Source organism: Maylandia zebra, linkage group LG13 (assembly GCF_041146795.1).
Source record: "Maylandia zebra isolate NMK-2024a linkage group LG13, Mzebra_GT3a, whole genome shotgun sequence".
Lineage (NCBI taxonomy): Eukaryota > Metazoa > Chordata > Actinopteri > Cichliformes > Cichlidae > Maylandia > Maylandia zebra.
In genome coordinates this window covers 14,201,407-14,225,817 of record NC_135179.1, presented here as the reverse complement: position 1 = coordinate 14,225,817, position 24,411 = coordinate 14,201,407, and the positions used below count along the sequence as shown (strand labels likewise).

At 37.6% G+C, this 24,411-nt stretch overlaps 1 protein-coding gene across 1 annotated transcript; it reads left to right on the top strand.

The window, feature by feature from the left end:
- The first annotated feature begins 6,124 nt into the window (after positions 1–6,124).
- On the top strand, positions 6,125–23,009 carry LOC101474113 (carbohydrate sulfotransferase 15). Its single transcript, XM_004551507.4, has 8 exons — positions 6,125–6,427; positions 16,550–17,172; positions 17,814–18,153; positions 19,657–19,800; positions 20,527–20,680; positions 20,896–21,052; positions 22,460–22,607; positions 22,718–23,009. The coding sequence occupies exons 2-8, from the start codon at positions 16,708–16,710 to the stop codon at positions 22,906–22,908; spliced, it is 1,599 nt and encodes a 532-aa protein (XP_004551564.1). The 5' UTR covers positions 6,125–6,427; positions 16,550–16,707; the 3' UTR covers positions 22,909–23,009.
- Positions 23,010–24,411: the final 1,402 nt, after the last annotated feature.

Sequence of the window (24,411 nt, the reverse complement as noted above, 5' to 3'; positions counted from 1 at the left end):
AATACCATCTCTGTGAAAAAGCTCTTGCTTGGTGTACGATAACCGAAGGATAAGCTGATACTGTGTATCTGCAAAGCATGTTGATAAAAACCTCTAAATACCATTTCCTGTTATCTTAGTGGTAAAAACCAGTAAGTCCACGGCACCACCAATGAGAAGATGCAGTCAGAGCATGTGGCATTGATAATTCAAATCTTGTTTATCAGTTTGTTCAAAGCGTTATCATGATGGTGGTTTCCAGTTTGGTGCATCGCTTGTTATCTTAACTTACTTCACATGACATGACTGTTTTTCTGTTTATTTATTTTTGTTAATTTATTTTTGATACATAATTTTTTATATAAATGTTATATTTTGATCTTGATTTTGAGTTAGTTTTTTTTCATCCCACCCTGAGGTGCCAAGGGTTGGATGGAGATCTTCAAGGGCCGCTGTTTATTAATCAAAAAAATTGACATAAGCCTTAAATCTTAGAAATTATGATTGTTACAAGTGTGGTGAGTATTTTCAACATATAGAAAGTACTGTATAAATATTTAAACTTTCATGTAATATTGACCTCTTACCTCTTCAATAGATGCTATTAATGCTATACGGAGCTATTTAAAAGTATGTTTCTTACTGCCATTGTTTCTTTTGATAACATATAGACATATAGGGAATGATATATGAGGATTCTAAATATCATGTTACTCTCTGAGATCTTCTTCAAGGTTAAATAAGGTCAAACTTTAATGAAATGCCTTTTATCTTCAAAATTAAACTTAAAACTTTTACATTTCACTCCTGCCTTTCTTTCAAGTTTATGCGTAACAACTTTAAAGAAAGTATTGTCAGCAGAAAGAGAATGAGCTTCTTAGAAATATAGCGTAGTGTAATATAGTAAGCTCAAGTTATTGACATTAGAAGCAGTGCAAGATCACACAAAGTCGCAAGTGCTAGGGTTTCAGCTAACTGAGTAGCAAAGAACGATCCTCGGCCACTACCTTAAGTAGTGGCTTCTTCACGAGCCTGTGATTCGCACAGGTGTGTTTGGTCACAGGCGGGAACTCGTGATGAATCCTACCCATGAAATCAGATACAAGCAAACAAGCACAGAGAGACGAGACAGAGAGAAAAACAAGGGAGAGACAGAAAGAAAACAACACCTGCAGCAGACAGCCAAGGAGGACTGGGGGACCAGGAAAGTTCTTGTAATTATTTTTTGCATTATGTGCTGGAGTTTCATGGTTATAATTTAGTTCCTGAGTTTCAGTTTATGTCATTTTCAACTAGCATGTGGTTTATTTTTTCCTAGCCTTCTCTGTGTTTCCTGTATCCAGTTGTTAAGTCTCCCTTGGTGTAGGTGTTCTCATGTTTTGCTTACTTCCTGCTTTATTTTATCCCCCGTCCCTCCTCTTGTGTGCTTTATGTTCAGTTTTGCTAGATTTTGTCCACCCGTGTTTTATTTTCCCCAGCTGTGTCCTCTCTCCCTAATTAGTTCATGTGTGTATTTGAGCCTTTAGTTTTCCTCAGGTCCTTTGTGTTTTCTCTCTCATGGTGTGTGTGTTTTCCATCTTGTCTCAAAGTTTTGCACTTCTGGCTCCAGCCTGGCCTTGTTTGTATTTTGTACTTTGTACCGTGACAGCCTATTATCCATTACCTACTCCAACACTAATGTTTGTGTAAAGGAAACATTTGTCAAGCTTTCCTTATCTGATTCTTGCTGTACTATTACTAAATATGTTTAAAAAGGACAAAGAAAACAGAACAAATACAAACCACATACTAAACTGTTCCCTTATTAAAAGTAAATACTGCCCAGAGAGTGAGCTGCCTTGGCGGAGGACCATGCTCTCAGAGTGCTCCCTGTTTTGTTTTTTTTAAATATCATTATATGTGGTTTTACTGTGCGGTTGCTGGTGTTCAGTTGGTTTGATGTTTCATTTTGAATATTGCATTTATCATTTCCAATGTTTCCAGTTGTGTCTTTAGAAATGAAGCACTCTGTGTCTCATCCAGATGTGGACTTGGAGGTTTCACAGTGGGTTTTGGTGGAAAGACAAACAAATGGGTTAAAAACCAATAAATTGACTTTGGGTAACATTTTAGGAGACATATAAACTTCTGTCTTTTTAAAAGTAAGGCTGGGCCCTATGGGTATGAAACTGTAGTGTAAGTAGTGGAAAGCAGATTTTGGTTTTGGTAGTTTTATGATAATAATAAGTCGCCTGTTGTGGTTTAAAAAGCTGCTATGGGAGTGAGCTACAAAAGTACACAAAGCTCAAAAATATCCATAAATCATAGTTTCTACATTTCTATGGCAATCTACTAAACAGCAAAATATTCTAGTCTGGCCCTAATATAGTGCCTCCCTCTTAGTTTGGCTATAAATTCTTGAGATTAACTGTATTTGTGAAGATGGATAACCATTTTAAATTTGTGTTTGAATACAAAAATCAACAACGAGCTCATCCGATCCATTCAAACTGATCAAAACGGATTCATTAACTGCAGGAAATTAAACTTCTTGACTCCATTCATACACACAGCTTGTGCATCTCGATGAGATGTGAATAAATCACAATCAATTTAATAGGAATTAACAGCAATTAGACTCGCCGTCTCATGCATATGGATACATTTGAAAGAGGAGGCAGTTTATTCAAATGAGACATTATCTTCATATAGCAGCGTCAGTCTCCTAGGGCAACCTCTTGCACTTGTCAGAAATTAATTATTTTACCTCTTTAAAGTTGCAAGCGGTGGGAGTTCCAAAGATGAACATCATGGCAGCCCTCAACATTTCATTTCATCCCTCTCGGTATTTTTCTCCCTGTTTATTCCCTGCAAGAAACAGATGTCATGAAAAATGTTGAGGGAGTTGGCTCATGACAAAGAGTTAGTTTCCTTCCTCTAAAGAAGAGGAAATGTGTCAATGACTTCAGCAATTCCTATTTTGTCTGATTTACAATAGAATGAAATGATTCCTTAATCAATAGTCCCCCTACTCTGTTAAACCACGTGTACTAATAAAACCAAAGAGGGGAGTTTGAATATTGGGCTGATTGTTGTTAAGTGGTGTATTCAGGGCTCTGTGGTGACAGCTGTGGCCAGAGTAACTAGGTTTTCAGGTTGTTTCCTTTTTAAGCGCTTCCAGAGAGTTGTTTTAAATTTAGCACAAAGCTTCACCTGAGATTTAAGATTTTGTTGAACAAAGGTCATAGGTCAAGCTCACCGTAGCCTCACAAAACACACTTTTATTTTACTTTTAAATAAATAAATAAAATCTTGCACTGATTATGGTGTAATTTATAAAGTGATTTGACAGTTTGGTCCAGATACACTCAACATGTGCCACTTGTAGCTGCATATTAGACTGGTGAAGAGGGCCGGCTCTGTCCTGGTCCCTCACTCAATGCCTCTCACACTGACCATGAGACTGTGGAGTCCCTGAGCAGTGCCTTCAGCAGCAGACTGCTACATTATGGAGAACTATTACAGTACCTTCACCCCAGCAGCAGTCAGACTGTAAAATACGCACAGGATACAGGATAGATGCCTACTAAAAATACTCGAGTATATGTTTTGATTCCCACTGTATCTTTGTTACATGTCTTTTAGTGTATATAGTGCAATGTACACATTTCTCTTTATTGTTTTTATTATTGCTGCATTTAGCAGAATTATCATCTTTTGTTGTACTTTTAAAAAATTATGTATTTTCTATTTTTATGTTTTTCTAATATATCTCTCATTCACTTTTTCTTTCTGATCCTGATGTAACAAGTAAATTTCCCCAGTGTTAGATAAATAAATAAATATATCTATATCTATTTTTATGAATATAGTCATGGTGAAGATGACTATCTGAAGCTCAAACTGAGATACAGAATGGGGAAGAAAGGTGACTTATTTGACTTCGAATGTTGCATGGCTGTTGGTGAAAGATGTGCGGGTCTGAGTGTTTCAGAAACTGCCGATCTGCTGGGATTTTTCAGCACAACCATCTCTAAAGTTTACAGAGTTTGCAACTGTAAGATGCTATCGTGTCACTATGGACAAAAATCTTTGAGGAATGTTTCCAGCACCTTTTTGAATCTTTGCAATTAAGAATAAAGCCAGTTCTTAATGCAAAAGCAGGTCCAACTCAGTACTAGCAACGAGCACCTAATAAGAATGTCATATGCAGCTTCAAGTCCTCCCAGGCTGATGCCACATTTTTTCAGGCCCTTAAATTCAAGCTGGAAGTCTCCACTTTAAACTCCCGTTATTCACATACCAAAGAGTTAAATGTGTTTTGAAACACGACTAAACAGCAAAAGTTGTGTCAGTGTCCAAAATCATGGTTGGATCTAATTGTGTAGATGTATGTGTCTGGACATGGATGTAATGTAAATGACAGCCCTGTTAGAGTGCAGTTAAATAACACTTTTGGGCTTTTTGTGTAATCAGAGAACAAGTGCTTGCTTCTTAACCAGTCGTTATGTAACAACACTGACACACACAAACACGCATCATGCTAAAAAAGTAAGAAAACATATACCACGATGTGTTATTAGTAACAAACAAGATAAAAATGTGTCTCTGAGCTGGCAGCGCATTGGCACAGGTGCTCAGCTTACACACTCGTGCCTGTTCTCAGAATTGTAAAAAATGGAAAACACTTCTCCGTGAGATAAAGAGACTGTGCGATAATCACTGAAATGCCTGTGGATTTTTTTCACACAGCATCAAGAGATGGCAAAGTGTAAATTATATAAGTGGTAATTTGTATAAATATGTGTCCTGTACTCTGTAAACAAAATGATGAATACCACCATCACACATTTGTGTGCACTTGGAGTTCACTTCAGCTTCAGCAGCTTGTGTTTTTGTCATTAGGCCCACTGACTCCTACTCATACAGAATGAGTCATGACAGCTAATGAAGGGAAAAAAAATCCCATTTATTTAAAAGAACATCATTTAAAGATTAGCAGCGGTGACCTTTCATGCGCACGACAGTTTTTCTGGTGATAAATGTCCCAGATATAAATATATCCTAGATATTTCACAACCCTGAAAAACCCCTGATTGCATAACTCTGTTCACAGCAACTATGAGAACAGCTTCTAAAAAGTTAGCAAAAACATTCAACAAAAGCTTGTGAATGTTGGACTTTTGAAGCTCACCTCCACTTTGTGTTCTGCATCACCATCTTTTCATCTTTGTTTCAAAGGGGTAAGCGCCCAGTAGAGATTAAATAGTAATACGCTTTATATCAAGGCTGGAGTGCTACTATGTATTCAAAGAGTCTGGCCTGTTCATGAAAGTAAAATCCCAGGGACGCAGCCAATCTAGATTAAATGGAGCATTTAGAGTAAATGCTGTATATGTTATGGAAATTTCATGTTATTGAACTCTGAGGAGTTTCTTGAGGACACTTGAGCAGTGTGAAATATTCACACTGAAATATATAATTTAGTAAAAATTAACTGGTCCCAAACACTATAGATTTTTTCCCCCTCTTTATTTATAAAGTTTAGTTTTTTTAAACCTTTAGTTAACCAGGAAAAAAACAACACTTGAGATGAAAAATCTCTTTTACAAGAGCGTCCCGGCCAAGAAGGACAGCAGTACGATCATAAGCTGCACAAATTAATAGCAGATACACGTCAGAATCCGTACACGGGTTAAATACAGGTAAAGAGTAAAAAAAACAAACAAACACACAAAACAACCAAAATTATAAACGTGATTATCAATAAAGAATGAATACCTTAGTAATATCTTGTCAAATGCCAGAAACAAAGGTATTCACGCAAAAGATTTGCAGCCTGAATTAAAAGGTCGTTTAAAATGACCGTGAATGTATTAAGTGAGAGCAGTTCCTTAAGTCTTATTTGATTAAACTCTAGCTTTTATAATTAAACCATTAGACAGATAGATAAAATCGCTGCATCCATAGTGGTCACCCTTTTAACTCACAGCTGAACTATCTTCTACTTTAAAAAAAAAAATCCCCTTCTCCCCAATCGACCAGCAGGAAAACGCCAATCTATTTTAGCTGATATCCTATCGGTCATATCACTCAGCAGCACAACAGCACTTCGAAGAAGTTGAAACGCAGATAAGACTGAATCTGCTGCTGGTGTTGGAGGTGGTGTTTCCTGCTACTTGCGTGCACCTCCCCTTTCTCTTCCACCCCTTCTTCTGTGATACGCGCAGGAGAGCTCAGTTGGATGGAGACTCCAGACTTCCGCGGTTCTTCGACGAAACCGAGCCGGCGTTTGTTATAAATGAAGACATCGTTCATACCTAGGTTCATCTGCTGTGCTGTTCTCCACTCCGCCTGACGCTTAATACAAATACCCATCAAGTCGCTTTGATTACCTTAAGTGGCGGTCTCAGTGGCTCTTAAGCGGCTGCACAAGAGACTCTTGGAATAAAACCGACTCAACTCCAGCGTGAGTATCAGCGGGATAATCACAATAACAGGAAAAGTGACGGGAAAAGGATTTGGTCATATTGTTGCTATGATTTAAGAAGGTTCCCAAGCTGATTTATAGATTTTTAAAAAGTTTATTTTTCTTATACTGAAGCATAATTGCGTACTTTATCTAATTAATCCTTTTGATATATATGCAAGTAAACGATAGACAATATGGTCCGAAAACTTGACAGCTTCTAATAGACACCTCCTCTGTGCAGTACCCCCCATAGTCTACTGTGCTGAAGTGTAACCTTAACCTCCTAAGACCGGAATTCTTCCTTGGCATGCATTTTTAATTTCTCTGTGATATTTGGGCATATTGGGACCTGATGAATGTAAAAACAAAGAACTACCTGATATTTGTTTTACCTAATTTTTGTTTCTAAGAAAAATGAGAGCCACATATGAGATATTCATTTAAAATTTCGACAGAACAGTTGCAGTATAATGTCCTCGTAAGTGGATATCAGGCCCTTGGAGAGCAAGATTGAGTATTTTGGTCTAAATAACCCAAAATGTGATGTCCAAATATGTAGACGCCAGGTCCTAGGAGGTTAAAAAAGATATATGCCATAAGAGCATATGCTTTCTTTAACCCCCCTCCCCCGAAATTGCTGGAATTTTGCCTTTGCAATGTTTAAAACTTACTAACCCCTTATCTCCATCACTGAACAGCTGCAGAACATCACAGTGTCATGTCTCTGGGGGTAAAAGACTTTTAGCCCAGTTTGTGATTCACCGACTGAATCACAAACTGGGCTGTGTGATAGGGTTAACATAAACTGTGTACATGCTCTTAATGTCCTTGTCTTGTAATTATTATTCAGTTTATTGTTACAAAGCAAAACCAGAAGGTTCTACGTCAACATCGGACTATCTGAGAGTTCCCCTGGCAAATTCCTTTCATTATAAGTCTTTATCTCATGTATCCAGCAAATGATGCAAAGTTAATTGTACAATGTGTTTTTGTTTGGAGAGCTCATGTTGTGTGAGATGTTTGTGCACTCCCTGTAGCTGTTTGACATTATGTCTTTTCTCTCAGTTACAGCCTATGCATGGGGTGCATAGCAGAGGCCCTGACAGGCAGGTGACCTTTGGACAAACCTGCCTCTCTGGGCTCTCTGTGCAGTGTCGGAATACCCAAAGTTGTATTTTTTTTTTGTTAATTGGAAGGACAAAGAGTTGAATCTGAAAGTGAGTGAAGGGGAATGTAGATTTAGTGTTTTTTTTTTGTAAAAGGTAGCACATCTCTACACCTCATTACACTGCACACACCCAAACTAAACCACATTATGGCTGCTGCACCTATCTCTGCACTCTGTATGGTCTGCTAGGAAGGAAGGTTTTAGGTTGCCCCCCTGAAGTTGTGGAACAAATTTCTAGAGCTGCTAGGATGTCAATGCCATGCTTCTTTTGGCCAGCGGTAGAAGGCTTAGGTCATGCTAGAAGTATGAGAGGGGAGAGGAAAAGCGAGCGAGCGAGCGAGCGAGCTGTACCATATCAGATTGTTTAGACTGGACTCTAGGGGTCCACTTCAAATGGAAGAAAATGATTCTGTAACAGAACATTGGGAATGTGGGAGGACTGCGTGATACTAAAGTGTTTTGGCATCTTGGTATCTCAGAGCTTCTATTTCAAGAGTTGGCTGTTTTAACCTGTCATGACAACAAGCCTCAGTAATCCAAGATTGACTTTATTATTTCAAGCATGAAAGCTGGTTTTGAACGGATGCTTTAGTGTAGTCAAACCTTTATCTGCACCTGTCACTCTCTTGGCGTTGAGTAAATTTCCTGATGGATGATGTTTTTCACTCTAATATTTTCTTTTCCATTTGTTGGTCTTTCTAGTTTGATTATCTGTTATGCGAACATCATACTTTATACAGATGTGGCAAACAGATTTACACTTGGGTGGAGTTGATTTTTTCCCTCTGTGTTTGAGTTGTTTTTTTAAAAGGGTTTTTTTTTTTTTTTGACAATTGAAGCACAATTTTAAAGCGGGTAAAATTCATCAATTTAAGTTTTACACACTGAATGAATTCTAGTGCGTTTAAGGAACACAGTAGCCAGAGTATATACTGTAATTGTTGAAATAACGTTTGTTTTAAAGTAAATTGAGACACATTAACTAATATTTCCAACATTTCCTTCTTAGTTTTATGTTAAAGTTGCATGCTTTATGATTTACCCATTAACAGCTTGGAAACAAAATGGAAATTTAATTATCCACATACTGTCTGTAGCCCTGAGTCAAGTCTGAGTCACTAGGCAAGACAAATATTTTCTGTAACATATGACAACATTATAATGTGATATTAGGCAGTGTTCCAAGTGAAGCAGACAAATAAGTGATTAGTTATTCTAAATATATAATTATTATTACTGACATTATAAACATGAATTAAAGTCAAAAGAGACAGATTTACGGGTTAATGATGAGTTCAAACTTTAAAGATATTAAGTCAAGCAAGTATGTGGACAGCTGTTGGCTAAAAATCTTTCATAGAAATCAGGTTAGGTCAGTCAAGCTGCTGCATGTCTTGTATCCACACCATTTGTGTGCAAATGGGATTTGCATGGATGTTTTCATAACCAGTCAAAAATAGTTCAGTTGATAAAAGAACATTGCTGACAAGTTCTTTCTTTAACTGTTTTCATTATTAGTGTAGTGGGCAGCTGAAGGTGAAGTCGCTCAAGAAGAGACATGCCAGGTTCAAGGAGAAGACAATAACCAAACAGAGAAATGAACAGAATTTCTGTCTCTTCTCTCCACTGATAGAGCAAGCTGTGCAACAGCAGTAATATTCAATGGGAAGAATACTTCAACACAGATTTAACTGTCTGGTTATACTGTGGTTATTCTTACTTGTAAGTTATTGCACAAGTTTACTATGGAGAAACTACTGGAAAAAAGTGGGTGTGGCAGTAAGATGATCTGATGTATATATGATAAAAACCAAGGTTAGGCCTAATCAGTCAATCAAATGTCAGCAAATAAATGCATTTAGGGATGCAGATATGTCAAGTCAACCTGCTGAAGCTTGAAATCAAGCATCACAATGGGAAAGAAAAGCGATTTAAGTGATTTTGAACGTTTTGTCACCGATGCCCACTCTTATTGTGTGTGGTGGGTCTTCCCACCTCTGGAGTTTCCATGTGTGCATATGGAAGGGTGGGGATGTGTAACTCAGAACAGAGGCATATGGCACAATATAAATTACAGCAGGTGGAAATAACAATCTTCTTTCCGCTGCAGTGATTCTGAGTGAATTACAGCAATTAACTCGCGGTTAATGTTATGGAAGATTTAAAAGAAACAGCGCAGATTATCACTTTAAAACAGGGAATGCACATGAGAGTTTCCTGCGTTAAGGTTCCCTGTTTTATTGGTCCAACTATGGCCTTTGTCATAATTACTGCAACAACTTTGCCACTCGAGCAAACACAGTGGCACAAAAGGCACTGTTTTTTAAAAAAAATGAGAGAACAGTCACTGGGATGATGGATCGAGCACAGTGGCAGAGTGTGAATACTCAGTGGGTCCCTCAACACACCACAATCTTGAGCCTTTTGCTTTTTAGTTCTCTTATACCCTCACTTGTTCTTTTTTGATCTATTGTACTTCCTGCAGGCTTTCTTTGCAAAGGCAAAGGGAGGATTTCACATGTGATCACTGCTGCTTCTTACAGCGTCACAGCTCACCCATGCTGACCCCAGGTCCTCAGATGTTTCCCTTCCATTTATTAAACAGTAGTGATGCAGATGTTCTCTGTTTTCTATTGATATGACATTGGTTTTAAAGTCTTACTGAAGCAAATCATATGTTGATACTATAAATTCATATGCATGCAGATGTACATAGTGGCATGTATCCACTGACCCTCTTGAGATCTGGACTCCAGATGTCAAGAATGTCTATATAAGCATATTCTTGTTTTCTAGTTACGGTTTCTTTTTGACCGTACTAGTGGGTGTGGCTTATGAGTCAGATTCCTGTAGAGACAAAATGTTGTTGTTGTTTTTTTTAGTGGGAAGTAAAAAGGAAAGGGAGGCTTAGTCCAGCTCTATGAAGTAGATTAAGCCTGTTTCCTGAGATATTTGCGCTCTCGGGGTGCTTTTTCCTGCTGATTTTATTTGTAATCTCACTGCGAGGGCCTCTGAAAGGAGAAAAAAAAATAGATACATGAGTACCTCCCAGAAAATAAGTATTTGTTGTTTTCTTTCCTTTAAATTGCTTTAACTTTTTGATTTCTTTTTCACCCACATTGAGAAAGTTTTATTATTACCTCCGTTTGGAATCCAATCTGTCTTTGTTTGACTTCCCCATCAACAGGGAGACTTTCTTATTTCCTTTTGTGGCATCAGGTTTTCCTTGTGCCTCCCTTTTCCTAGCGCTGGCATTCTGCCAAATCCCACTCACAGAATGCCCTGGATCACATCAGGATGTGTTTACACAGTTATAAACATTAAGACATGATTAAAACATGTTTCAGGAGAAGCGATAATGTACGTGTATACTGAGTACTTACTCTTGGAAGTCCCCTCTCTGAATAATGTTCTGGTTACAGTGCATTCACTCAAAGGTGTTTTCAGAAGTCACGTTTCATAGACTCGTCATGTGAAATGCTATACAGAGCTGTGCCACAGTTGCATAGCATAAAGCATTTTGTTCACTGGATGAACTCTGCGGAGATGCTTGTAATCACTGTGTCTAATTCCTATCGTTTTATCATGAACACTAGAGATAAAGAGAAAAACAGAAATTAAGAGTGTAAGGCATTGAGGAAGGTTCTAATGAGCGTGCCTTTGTGTAAGCATAAAAGCAGGAAGTATGCATACTGCAAACGTGTATGTGTGCAGGGCTCATGCTCCCATGTATAAATTTAACATCTCAAGCAAGATTTTCAGTTAGCAAATCAAACAGATGCATGACGAACCACCAAATATCATAAATGCAATCAAGCTTGAGTGCACCACCTTTGACACCGCCTATGACTTTTTTTTTTTTCGATCCAAAGAACAGAGGGAACACAAATAACATATGTGGAGTAGGCCTGTTGTTTGACAGTAGACATTGTTCATATTTATCAGTGGAGTAGGTTAAATTCCAGATCTGACACACATCTGTTAAATCTGTGCCGCTGGGGCTGATTAAAAATAATGAGCTCTCGTTGTTTGTCCGTTTTACAGCCACAAGCTCTTGATAGGCTAAGCCACCACTGAACATATTGCCATTAAGAATCAGAGGACATTTTATTTTCACTGTAACACTTGTGAGTAGACTCCAGACAGACGGAAAAGGAAGAAACCATATTGACTACATGGACTGGGATGATTTACTATAGCCCCACCATAAGGTGGATTTTTTTTTTTCATTTTAATTGAAATGGGTAACATAAGATTTAGTTTCACAAAACTGTGCTAACTTTGATTGTATAAGCAGAAATGTCGTGTGTGATTTGCAAGAAAAATATGTTTAACTGCAACATGTTTGACCTAATCTTTGGCATTAAAGGAAAAAAAATAAAAGAAATAAAAAAAATTAAAAAAATTAAATGCTTTTCACATGATCAGGCTCAAGAAATCCCAGAAGATTTTATGGAAGTTTCCACATTAGCTCAAGGACAATATTGACCCGAAGATGGGGTCAGAGGAATAACAGGTGTTAAAAATGGAAGAAGTTTTCTCTGTGAGTATTTGGTTATGTGTGCGTGTGTTTTAACGGTGGCACTTCCTTTCCTTAAGTCATTTCAACATGACTCCTTGTGTTTGCCATTGGCCAATAGGAACTCACTAAAAACATTACCATTAATCTTTCAGGGTCAAGGAATGTGCACTGTAAGAAAACTCACATGTACGTGTTGCAATATGTTTATTTGGTCCAAAATGTGCGATGGACTGAACATCTGCATCTCATGAAAGATGATCCTGGATCAGCCCTCTTTTCTACCAGTTAGCATGGCCAAGTATTCTAAGGAGCCACTCTTGATGATTGACTCCTTCCTGAGCAAAGAACCCTAGGATGTCCGAGCAGAAATGCAGGATCAAGTTCCTCTTCCCACGGCTGATATGTTGTAACATGTATTTTATGTTCTGCTTTTAATGGTAAAATTTTTAAGTACAGGTGCATCCTGGCAGTCTCATGTATGCACTCTAGCTTAAAACAGAGGTTATATAGTTTACAACTGCATGCAAATTCTATTTGGATTCATGAATCCAGATAGATTTATTGGCCAGAGGGTTCCATCTATATTTAGTTTATATGAGAAACAGGTTTTATGAAGTCAACCTGTTGGACATAATTTTAGCTGTATAGCTCACGTGGTAGAGGATTCTACTCTTAATCTCCGGGTTCAGGGTCTTTTCCCCATGTCGGAAAATCTTAAACAGTTCTGAACATTTAAGCCTAGTCACAGACCAAAAGAAAAATCAAATGAAGATCGCCACTGAAAAAGGTTTTTAGTCTAAGACAAGGCTTAATCCACGTCTGGGAAACTAAGCCTTAGTATTTAAGAGATGTTAAAAACCCGTTGCTTTAAGCCACGTTCAGACTACACAGTATAGGCACTAAAAAGCCAGACCGAAAACGAGTGTTCGTCATTAAAATTTATAGTTTTATCCTCAGTCATGAATTATGAAATACTTCGACTAGCGTGACAGAAACTTCTTCCCTTCTCTCACAAAAATTGAAAAGCAGACTGAAAGCAGCATAAAACAGCATCTGAATTGTCATCACTATCTGATCTGTGTCTGACTTTTGCTAAATTGTCTTTCAGTTTAAAAGTTCTAAACAATAGTTGTGTGTTTGATAAAAACTCTTTCTGGTTTATTTGTATATCCGCTGTGTGTTGTCCAAAGGAGAATGGGCAGCATATGACTGCACGAGCCATAAGCTTAGCTACTCCTACTTAAACTTCCTCTTGTGTTTACTTTGTGACTTTTGCCTGAGTGGGTGAGCTAAGGTGCTACGGTGCCAGAGTCATGGGTTGAATCTGTGTTAATGAAAGGCCCTTATGGTTTCCAATTTAATGTGTAGATTCAAACCGTTTGTCTTTAGATTTCATTTAAGTTGTATGATGGAGCTTCCCTTGTGTTTGCAAGCCAGAGTCTTTTTAATAACCCTCTCGAAATTAAAATGATGAGACTCTTAATTCTAGAGGCTAGAAGTTCAACCATGTCAGTGAGTGGTGAAGAGATTTCATCCAACTTTCTGTTCATCAACATCAGGGAGTTGCTTAAAGCCACATAGGCACAAAAGGACCTGAAAAATGTAGACCCACAGAAAGAAAATAAAATCTGTTGCAGTAATCATTCTGACTTTGATATTCTTGCACAGCCATCTTAACATTTTGTATGCTTAGGACAGCAAATGCTTCTAACTCAATGATAAATGCAGGTTTTTATTTTGGTTTCTCAGGATTTTTATGGTAGGGTTTCACCTCAGTCAATCCCATGTGGTGTTTATTGCTTCCCGTCGTTGATTGATTTTGAGACCAAAGAATCTAAAACCCGTCTTTCCTGCACGTTCTCATGCTGTTTTTCTCATCTCTGCTGCTTCCGTCCTCCACTCTGTGCTTTACCCTTGACTTTCACTGTCCTCTTTATGCTCTGTCACATTTCCAAATCCCTCTCTTCTCCCACAATTTGAAATTTGCCCAACCAGACATAAATCTTTAATGGTGATAAATAGATAAATAGATGCAGAGAACAGAAAAGATCACAATTACCTGGGTTTGTAGAAATAAAACATGAAGAAACAGAAATAGGGGAATGGAATAATTTATTAATATGATTATGGATCATTAAAAAGAATGAAAAAGCTTGTATATATGTGAATATATGGCATATAGGAAATAAAGATTAGTATCACACACAGCCATGTTTACTCAGAACATGAACTGTTAATTATGATGGATATTATACCTTCTTTATCCACCGATATTTCACTAAATTATCCCTCACAACTCTAGTTGGATCAAAAATAAGTTCAGTCTCTGCAGCTGCCCACGCAGGCTTACAAATATCGACATGCATTCCTGATAAGTCTGCAAGGGATTAGGTTGGTCCCATTATGAAATCTGCAAGTCTGTGGGAATTGTTTAGGATTTTTGAAGCTCCATGTGCACATATTTATCAAACATGCTGCAGACCTTACGTGAGTACTACACAATTTATATCAGTGTTGCAGAGTGACAAGTGAAAGGCTATAAACATTAAACAGATGTGCATCTATTGCGGTAACACTGAATCGCAGTATGATTTTCAGAAAATTCCTTGATGTTAAGCTACAGAAAGAGTAAATTCTAGGTTTTACGTAATGTAACTTGATATGATCATTCGTTAGACTCTCTGGTTTTGAAAGGAGTGCAGCCATGTTTATAATCCAGGCTTCAATTAAAAATTGTTTGAGGTAATCCCAAAGGCATGAGTATAAAATCATCCTAGTGAAATGAATAAATTGACTCGCATTTGGGGTATGCCGGTACGCACACAGTCCACTTTGTTAGAACTGCTCAACTGCTTGTTACGCATTCTTATCAGCTAATCAGATGTCAACAACTCAGTGTATTTAGCACACTGGATGCCACTTAGAAAACTGAGGCTATAATTCACCCAGACTCACCAAAACTGGACAGTAAAAGTCTGAAAAAATGTTGCTTGGTCTGATGAGTTTTGATTTCCTCTGTGACATTTGGATGGAAGTCAAAATTTGGTCAACATATTAAGTGTTCAGGCTTCTGGTGGTGGTGGTGTTTTAATTGTGGGGAGCATATTTTCTTGGCAAACTATGGGGATTATTGTACCAACTGCACATTTTTTAAACACCACAGCCTACCCTGAGTATTGTTCATGACCATGTACATCGATTTATGACCACAATGTACCCATCTCATCTATGCCATGTTGCTCGCCTCAAAACAGAGCAGATTTTTTTCTGTTTTCAGAGAGCAGTACCTTGTGAACACCTTATAACCCTCGTCTTCTCTTCTTTCCAAAACTGCTTGAATTTTTTCTCTAGCACAAACTGTAATGGAGTTATAGTCATTTAGTGCTTTTAAAATAGGCCCGCCAGCAGGCCCACGGGAAATAAAGGGTTAATCTGACGTCAGTAACAGACGAAATAGGTTACAGGAGAAACCTGCTCTCAACATAATATGACAGACTTCCAGTAACTTGTTAGTGCACAATAAGTAAACGGTCATGAGCAGGTGGGACTTTCTCTTTCACTTGAAGTCATCTAATTACTGGAACTGCTTGTTTGGTTGAAGCACTGAAGCACTGACGCATAATCATGTTTCACTATAACGGATTTTGTGAACGGGTTGAGATAGCATCGCTAGCGTGGTTGCATTTTAACAGACCCTTTTCCATAGTAAGGAAAAAAGAAGTTGTATCCATTAGAACTGGTGCAGGATTTCATTCCTTGCTCTACTGGGATTTTTAAGTCAACAACAAAAGAAAAATAACTGTAACTGGCTGAGGACATGTCAGAGTAAAAAGTCTTTTAATAATGTTTTACACTTTAGTGCTGGGATTTTTTTTCAGTACGACATTCTTGAAATAATCTACTAATTTACTTTCTTATTATTCATGTGGTGGGAAAAGAAAACAGTGTGTGCACTGTTTGGCCACCTGTATCAATACCTAATGTGGTTTCCCTGTAAAAATAAGTTAATCTTGAAAATAACATTCATAGGTTAAAGAAATAAAGCTCAGAGTGGGCTTTTAGCTCGAAGAGAGTAATCGTGTGTTTTTAGTTTTGAATTACAGAGCTACCATTATTCTGACCTTGAAAATTTTCTAGAAGAGCTTGCCTTTGCATGTGCTTTATACCCCAAATCATCAAGCCGGAGATCTCCATATAGCAGACCACACACATGCAGCAGCTAACCTCAAACATTTTAGAGGTGACTCCTATTATAGAATGGAGAATAGGATGAATTTCACATACTGGTGTGTGAGAGTGACAATGACCCGTAGTGCTAAAAATGTTCACTTAGTTTGGGTGACACTCTATAACTTCAAAGGAAAGCACACTGCTGCACTTTGATTGAAAAGACATGTGTTGTGTTTTAACAACTGTTTCTGCTTTACAGGAGGCCACATTGAAGACTCAGACACATGTAGGAAAAAAGAAGACAAGCGATGACCTGCAGCTTAATTTCACTAAATTCTTATGGGTGAAACAAAGCTTTTTTTAGAGAGTAATTTCCTTGCTTCTATTTCTACATGCCTGCTGTGATTCTCGGTCACTATGTCACTATCAGACTGCAAAAATGGGAGCAACACTCCAAGGCTCCACAACCACCTTCACAGCTTGCACATTGCTGAAAACTATGCAAAACGGCCCGTCCGGACGTTTTTGGACTTCAGGGACACAAATGTGGCTGAAAATCTGGACATCAAACATGTTCCTATGCTGTTTTTCAAGAACCTACAGCGCATCTCGAAAATCAAAGTGGTTAGCTTCCTCCTGGGCTTGACGTTGACATTTTTCATTATGGCTTCTTACGTCCTAATGTGGGATAAGAAAGGACCTTTGTTCACTCCATCACCATATCAGCTCAGACCTGCAGCCATCCCGACCAGCACAACAGCAACAAGAGCTTCTTCTAAAAAGAACCCAGTAAACGTGAAAGTGCTTGTAAAGCTCATCAAACAGGAGTACACACCCAGGAAAGTGCCTGATGAGAAGGATGTCATTGCCACAGACTCTCATGTAAGTTTGCTGCAGAATTTTACAACAAGAGCTTTCACTGTAAATGCTCCAGACTATTGTCACAAACAGAGACAACATAGAAGTGATAACTGAATTTATTTTTTAAGTGTTTTTTTATTTGTTGGCAAAAATGAATTATAGGTGTCAGTTAATTTACAAGCACCTTACAGTCAACCCTGCATTAAATACCTATTTGGTGAAGCTCATAATGACAGGTGTTTGCTAAGAATGGTTTCACAAAGCATTGCTAAGGGCCTATGGACTACTTTTACTACGTGCTTTTGCAGATGTCCTGTGTTTAGCGTGTCATCATACATTTCCACATTACAGTGCGTAATTTTGCACTATTTATGCAGAGAGCATCATCAGTTGTTGCTGTTGAGATGTACAGTTATTACTACCATTACAAGTGAGTCATTAGGAGCAACAGTTAGTGGGAAGTTTATGTCAAACATTTGGAAACACAACTGAATTTTTCCACGCGGCCATATATTCTTTACTGGCTATTAACAACTTGTAAACACTGGTGTGCAAAATATATGACATAACTGACAGATGCAGATACCGAACTATACAGAGGACAGGATTTTACAAAAACAGCATCATACAAAAATGACAGATGAGTATCTCTTCCTCTCCAGCTTTTTTCAGTGATTCCTCACCGTTTCTTGCCTGGTATCAAGAGCCCTTGCTGGTACGAGGAGTTCTCCAGTAAACCTGGCAATGACCTGTACAGGAAGAACCTCTTCACACTGCGCTCAAAGTCCTTCAAGACTGTATGTGACCGCCTGAGGGCCAATTTCCACAAGCATTTATACCACAAAGATGGGAAGGACTTTCGTCTGCGGTGCCTGCCATACTTCTACATTATTGGTCAACCAAAGTGTGGCACGACTGACTTGTTTCACAGAATGCTACTTCATCCAGAAGTCAAATTCAACATAATGAAAGAGCCACACTGGTGGACCAGGAAACGGTTTGGTAAGTCATCAGGAAATGGATGTCATTTTGGACTTGTTTTTGTAAATCTCACAAGTTTAAGTAATACTTTAATCGATCATTGTGACAGATACTTTAATGTAGATAAAGCACGAGCAGATGGTACTAAATCAACTGGTTTAAAGTGACTAAGAAGTGAAGCCTCAGTGAGAGTTTATGTGAAAAACTGACCTGGAAATAAAATGTCCACAAAGTGTCAGATTATTCCCATGGGAGGGTAGATGCCATTTATCCCGTCTGCTGCTGGTTGTGCAGATCCTTGTGTGCGTCATCTTAAAATTCCAAACTTTAGCGAGCAAAACAAGTTTAGTTTGTGCAACAACTAAACATGAGTTCATCACTTACCTGCAACATGACAAACAAGATGACACATTCATCACTGACCTTCACTGGAAGCTCAGAAAAAAATGTCAGGCTCGAAAAAGAGTTTACAAACCACAAAAAATGTTGCTGTAGCTAATGTTACATAAAAATAATAATATTCAGTAGTTTGTTTTAGTTACATCATTTTCCCCAGTAGCACTAACAGCTATATTAATGGATGGAAGAAGTGATGTCTGCTTCGGTGAGGCTGTAGTGTGCTCTGCATGGAAGAATTTTATTTAGGGAAGTCCTTTCCCCTGAACAGAGAGCACGGTGTACTGTTTACTGAATGTACAGCATGGAAAGTTACACAACTCTTAACTGCAGAAAGTAACTTCCTGAAGCTATGAGGTCACTGCGAGGTTAGAAAGGTAACCAGTGGAGACCACAGGAAGTCATGGTCACGACACATGTTCCAGCAACCGCATCCACTGTCCACATTTTACACAACCGTCCGTGATTAAACAAACAAATAGTGACTTTACAAGTATGAAGAGCAGCTTTAAGGAAAATGAAAAATGGGTGATCTGTTTGCTGTGTTCACTTTACCATTTATGCTTCCTACGCTGTCTGTTTTCACCTGATTGAACTTGTGCTCATTCCCATTCTTCCAGCATTAAAAAAGTACACATTTTTTAGAGTGTTTGTATAATCTTCATCACTAAAAGTACTTTTTGAGTCTACAAATAAAAATCTTGTTAGTCTTACTGAATTAGTTGCAGTATGCAGTGATTTTGTTGTCAGTGTTTGGCTGCTTTTTCAATGAGACATGCAATTGAAGGGGAGAGTATCAATTTGATTTTTCCTTCTTCTATACAGTTAAATACATAATAAATAAAATGGAGCTTTTAAATGTTTTTAGGAAAATAATCTTGTAGTGTGTATCTGTATAAAGTCACCATTATTTGCTGATTGTATGTCATGTAAATGTAGCTAGTGTGCAAAATGGAGTCAAATTATTGCTTATTCATAAACAGAAGAAAAACAGTACTGTTTCAGAGTCTGGAGTTTGTTTGTCCTGCCAGGGTTAAAGTGTACACACTTCATTCTCTTAATTTGATTACAAAGCAGTCTAAAAAGAAATACATCATAAGTGATGTTTTGGTGTAAATGGGGTTGCAGGTTATATCCGTTTCAAAGATGGCTTCCAGGAAAGTTTTCGTGTGGAAGATTACCTGGATCTGTTTGACTTGGCAGCCCACAGCATCCAAGAAGGAATCACTGGAAATTCATCTGGACACCACCGTGCACTCCAGCTCATAACAGGTGAACACATGTGAAAGTGTTTGTGTGTGCAAGTGGTTATGATCTATTGTTAGTGTCACTGTGCATCAAATGGAAGAATGTCTTGGCTTTTTATTTCTCATTTTGTATCTTCTGAGGGGCTTTCAGCAGCCAAACAACTGTATCCTGACCATAATTCAATTGAGTTTTTTTCTCTCTCTTCTTTTTCTTTAGCGTCAGGCCATGATCATTTTCAGCAAATGGCTCTCGTCTCAGAAGCACTACAGTGCTCAAGAGAAGAGCTGGAAGGACACAATGTCGGCATTATTCATGATATATATATTTTTTGCGATGTAGAACAGGTAGCTCAGTGTATTTATAAGTGTACACAGAAAGCCAAATGACTTGGGGCTCTGTCACGAGAACATTTCTTGCAGGTCATTCTGTTGCACGTTGAGATTCAAAATGGAACTGGTTTCAAACCTGGTAGTGAGAGACAGCAGGACTACCAGCATCTGTTTTAGTCATACGCATTTCCACATTTTTACATGTAAAAAGACAAAACTGTACCCTTGCAAAGCAGCTCAAGCATATGCATTTACTGTATCAGGCTGCTGTTCCCAGTTAACTAGTGAACGCAAAATCTTTTTCACAGCTGTGCTTAATAGGAATCTTCTCTATGCTATAGTTTACCCAAAGGACTGCACAACTGTATTAAATCAACTGTTGTTACCCAGAATGATACTGAGACTGTCACTGTCTTGTCAGGTGAAGCCAGTGCATCCACTATGTGGGACAACCAAGCCTGGAGCTATCTTCATGCAGACAAGGAGACAGAGCCCCCCTTCCTGGCCCAGGACTTTATCCATGCAGTCCAACCCGATGCCAAAATTATCATAATGCTCAGAGATCCAGTAGAGAGGTAGAAGGAATTTCTTACCCACATCCATCTGTGTAGACACAGACTTGAATTTCTGTAGATAAACAATTTCTAACACTTCTGATTGCTTCTATGGGACTCCCTTATGTTTTTCATTGTTGCAGAACATATTTGTTTTCAATCAAAATTTCCACTGCACAAATTGTGCAAAAATGTGCTTTCCTGCTTCCAGTTGATTTATTTCACTTTGTTGCCAGGCTCTATTCTGACTACTTGTATTTTAAGACGGCCAACAAGTCTGCAGAGGACTTTCATCAGAAGGTCATAGAGTCTGTGCAGTTGTTTCAGTCCTGTGTCTCTGAATGGTCACTACGTTCCTGCGCCTACAACACCAGCCTCTTCAACGACATGCCAGTGAGCTAAAATGATTTTCTCATTTTTAAGAATATTAGGAGCCTTTTATAAGCATTTTCAATGATGAAACATTTGTACTTTGAGAATCCACCTGACACTGTAAATGGATGTTGCTGTGCTGAAGTGAAGCAAACAACTATCATGCAGCACTCTCTTGGGAATAAGCTGAGTTATGAGCTCTGGCAGTTGGTCATTTTTTATGATAACATACAGATGACAACACTGTTATCTTGAAAGATTTAATACAGTAAAAGCCAGTTCATCCTGAAAACACTGTGAGCCAAAGAATGTGTCTCTGATCTAACAGCAAGTTCAGAAAAACAAACTTAATCCTTTATTTACATGACTCTTCTCTTACGAAAGAGAAGATGACTAGGGTTTGTGGCACTCGATTTGACCAGTATCACAGCTACAATAGGTGATGTTGTATAGTGGCGCCCTCTGGAGGACTCAAAGTGTCTGTGCATTTAGATTAAATAATATACTGTCTTGCTTCGTGTTATTATTTAGGTTCAAGAAGAAAATTATACTAAATAATCACTATAACCGAATCCATGCATGTGGGTCACATTAGTTTACTTGCTGTTAATATCTAATTTATCCAGAAAAGGTCTTGTTGGCTTTTTCCATAGTTCATCTGTGTTTGACAACAGTTGTTATGGTTTTGAGAAATATTGAGACTTTTGATGCACTTTGCCAGATCTGTATAAAATCAAACACATTTCCATGCAACATTTCTGTGAAAGAAGGAGACATTCTTAAGAGCTCTCCGAAACAGTAGTTAATGATTAATCATCTGTTTATTAATGTAAAATACACTACTTACACATTCTAAGAGATCTATATGTCAAAATTTGGTATAAACATAGAAATCATACCGTAAAGGTATCAAACGGTATGTAATAGACTAAAATGAGCACTTTAAAGTGGTCAAGAATTTAAGATCAGTGCTTGATATACTACTACTATGTCAATAATGTAGTATATTAGTAAATCCCATGACAAAGGACAAAACCAAAAATCAGTATTTACGCTGTGTGCATTTCTTCACTTAAGCATCATAATTTTAACTGATGATTTAAACAGTTAGAAATAAAATACTTTTATCATATAAAAAGCTCAACTGTTTTTTAAATAATGTATTTGGTGTTTTGTTTTTTTTTTGTTTGTCTTTTTTTAGATATCTACAGGAGGACCCAAATTTTGACTTAAAACTTTCAATTAATTAGTTGATAATAAGGAAAAAATAAATAAAAGCAAGAGCAGCTGTGCCCCTTTAATTTCAATGACTTTAGATCAACAGGTCATATTCAGATTTTATTTTTGGCCTTTGTAACAGCAGCTGGCTCACCACAGCAGATTTGTCATGTTGATTTGTTGTTGTTGTTTCTCACCTTTGTCCCACAGGTGAGATTAAATCTGGGGATGTACATCGTCTTCTTACTGGACTGGCTGAGTGTTTTCAGTAAGGAACAAATCCTTGTTCTTCGACTGGAGGACTATGCAGCAAACCTTAAAGAGACAATCCAAAAAGTTTTTGATTTTCTGAGTGTAGGTAAGTGTCCAAAAAGCTACAAAAACATCAGTCAGAGTGACTTTGTCTTTGTAAGTGAAATAAAATCCATTTTCACGGGTTGATTATGCATTGTTTTACTTTTCTTGTAGGTCCTCTGTCACAGCAGGTGGAGGCAGCACTGACCAAACAGCCTATGTCTAACACTCGGCGGGAGGAAGACCGGAGTCTTGGTCCTATGCTTCCGGCTACCAGGAACATCCTCAGGAATTTTCACCAGCCTTTCAACCATAAACTGGCCAGTCTGCTGGACAACAAGGCCTTTCTCTGGAATAACTCCTGAAGGAGCACAAGCACTGATAAAATTCTTGTTTGAGATATTTATTTGCTTTTGGAATATTGTGAGCCTTCGACATAAGATAACAATAAAAATAATTGAATTTGTTTTTTGATTTTTTAAATTGTGGCTTTGATGCACTGTTACAATAATAACCAATACATTAATCTACACTGAATTTAGCTTTCTCTTCTTTTAGGCCTTAAAATGCTTTTATTGAATATCATAGGATCATGGTACTATTTTATACAGTATAAAGAAACATTACCTGTCCTAGTATTGAGTTTTCTCTTTCAAATATTGTTTGCAAAGATTAATGGAAAATAATTTACCCCTGTAACAATACAATTTATGAATAATCCTCAAATGAAATGGATGTTTATAATTATAAAGACTATTGTGTACTTTGATAGCACTGGTCTGTGCTGGTCAGAAGGTCCAGCAGGTCTGGAGAAAGTCAGGCTTGATATTTCATTACTTGAAAGTGAATCTCTTAAACCGTAAGCCCTGATAAAAATGCAAATTCAAATTAGAATTACAAATATAACACTTTGAATTAACTTCAGATATTTCTGCTTCATTTTTCATGAAATAAAAAGGGAAGAGGCCTCACCTGGCTATTAAACTGTTGCCAGTCATTTGTCCAATTACTTTTGAGCCTCTGAAAATGGGGGACAGTTTATAAGACTAAACAATCTTGATTATTTCATTTAAATCCATTGTGGTGGTATACAGAGACAAAAGTACAATAATTTGTCTTCGTCCAACAATTTATGGACCTAACTGTAGAACTAAACATTATCAGTATAAAATAGATGCCAGCTATGTGGGATAATTTATTAAAGCAACAAAACAGTGCTGCAAATAACTACACATCCTGTCATTCCATGTGGCCACAAAATCTCACCAAACGCTTACCTACAAACATGACTCTTGGGTTTGAAAAATTTTTGTCGGTGTAAATATATACACATAGATTCAGACAGAGTCAAACCAACTTTGGGGGAAATAAAAGGGCAAATGTGGATGGTAAGTAATTAAATATATGATACGTGAGAGATGGAGTGACGTCTGAGTGAGACAAATAATACATCATGCTGAAGTTAAGGCATTAATCACAAGAGGGCACTAAAACACACTATAATTCAACACTTTAACACCATGCAACTAGACACTGAGACATCTCAAAGTATTATAGGTATTATACTACAATGTCACATTGATAACAATTTCATAATGTAATATGTTATTAATATTCCAATTTATTAATATTAGGTGTGTGGACACTTTTCAAGCAAGAAAACATTGAAATTCCAAGACACTTATTCAAGTACAAAAAGATGTTCTCGTGAAATTAGGAATTTTTAAATAACCAGCACTTTAGTTTAGCAGAAGAGTCTCCTTTTCTGTGATCACCAGTGTTTTGGTTTGTGTCACTGAAAATTACACTTTATCTTATATAATGACCTGCCTTCACATTCCTTGTCTTTAAGGACTAATTGGCTTTCA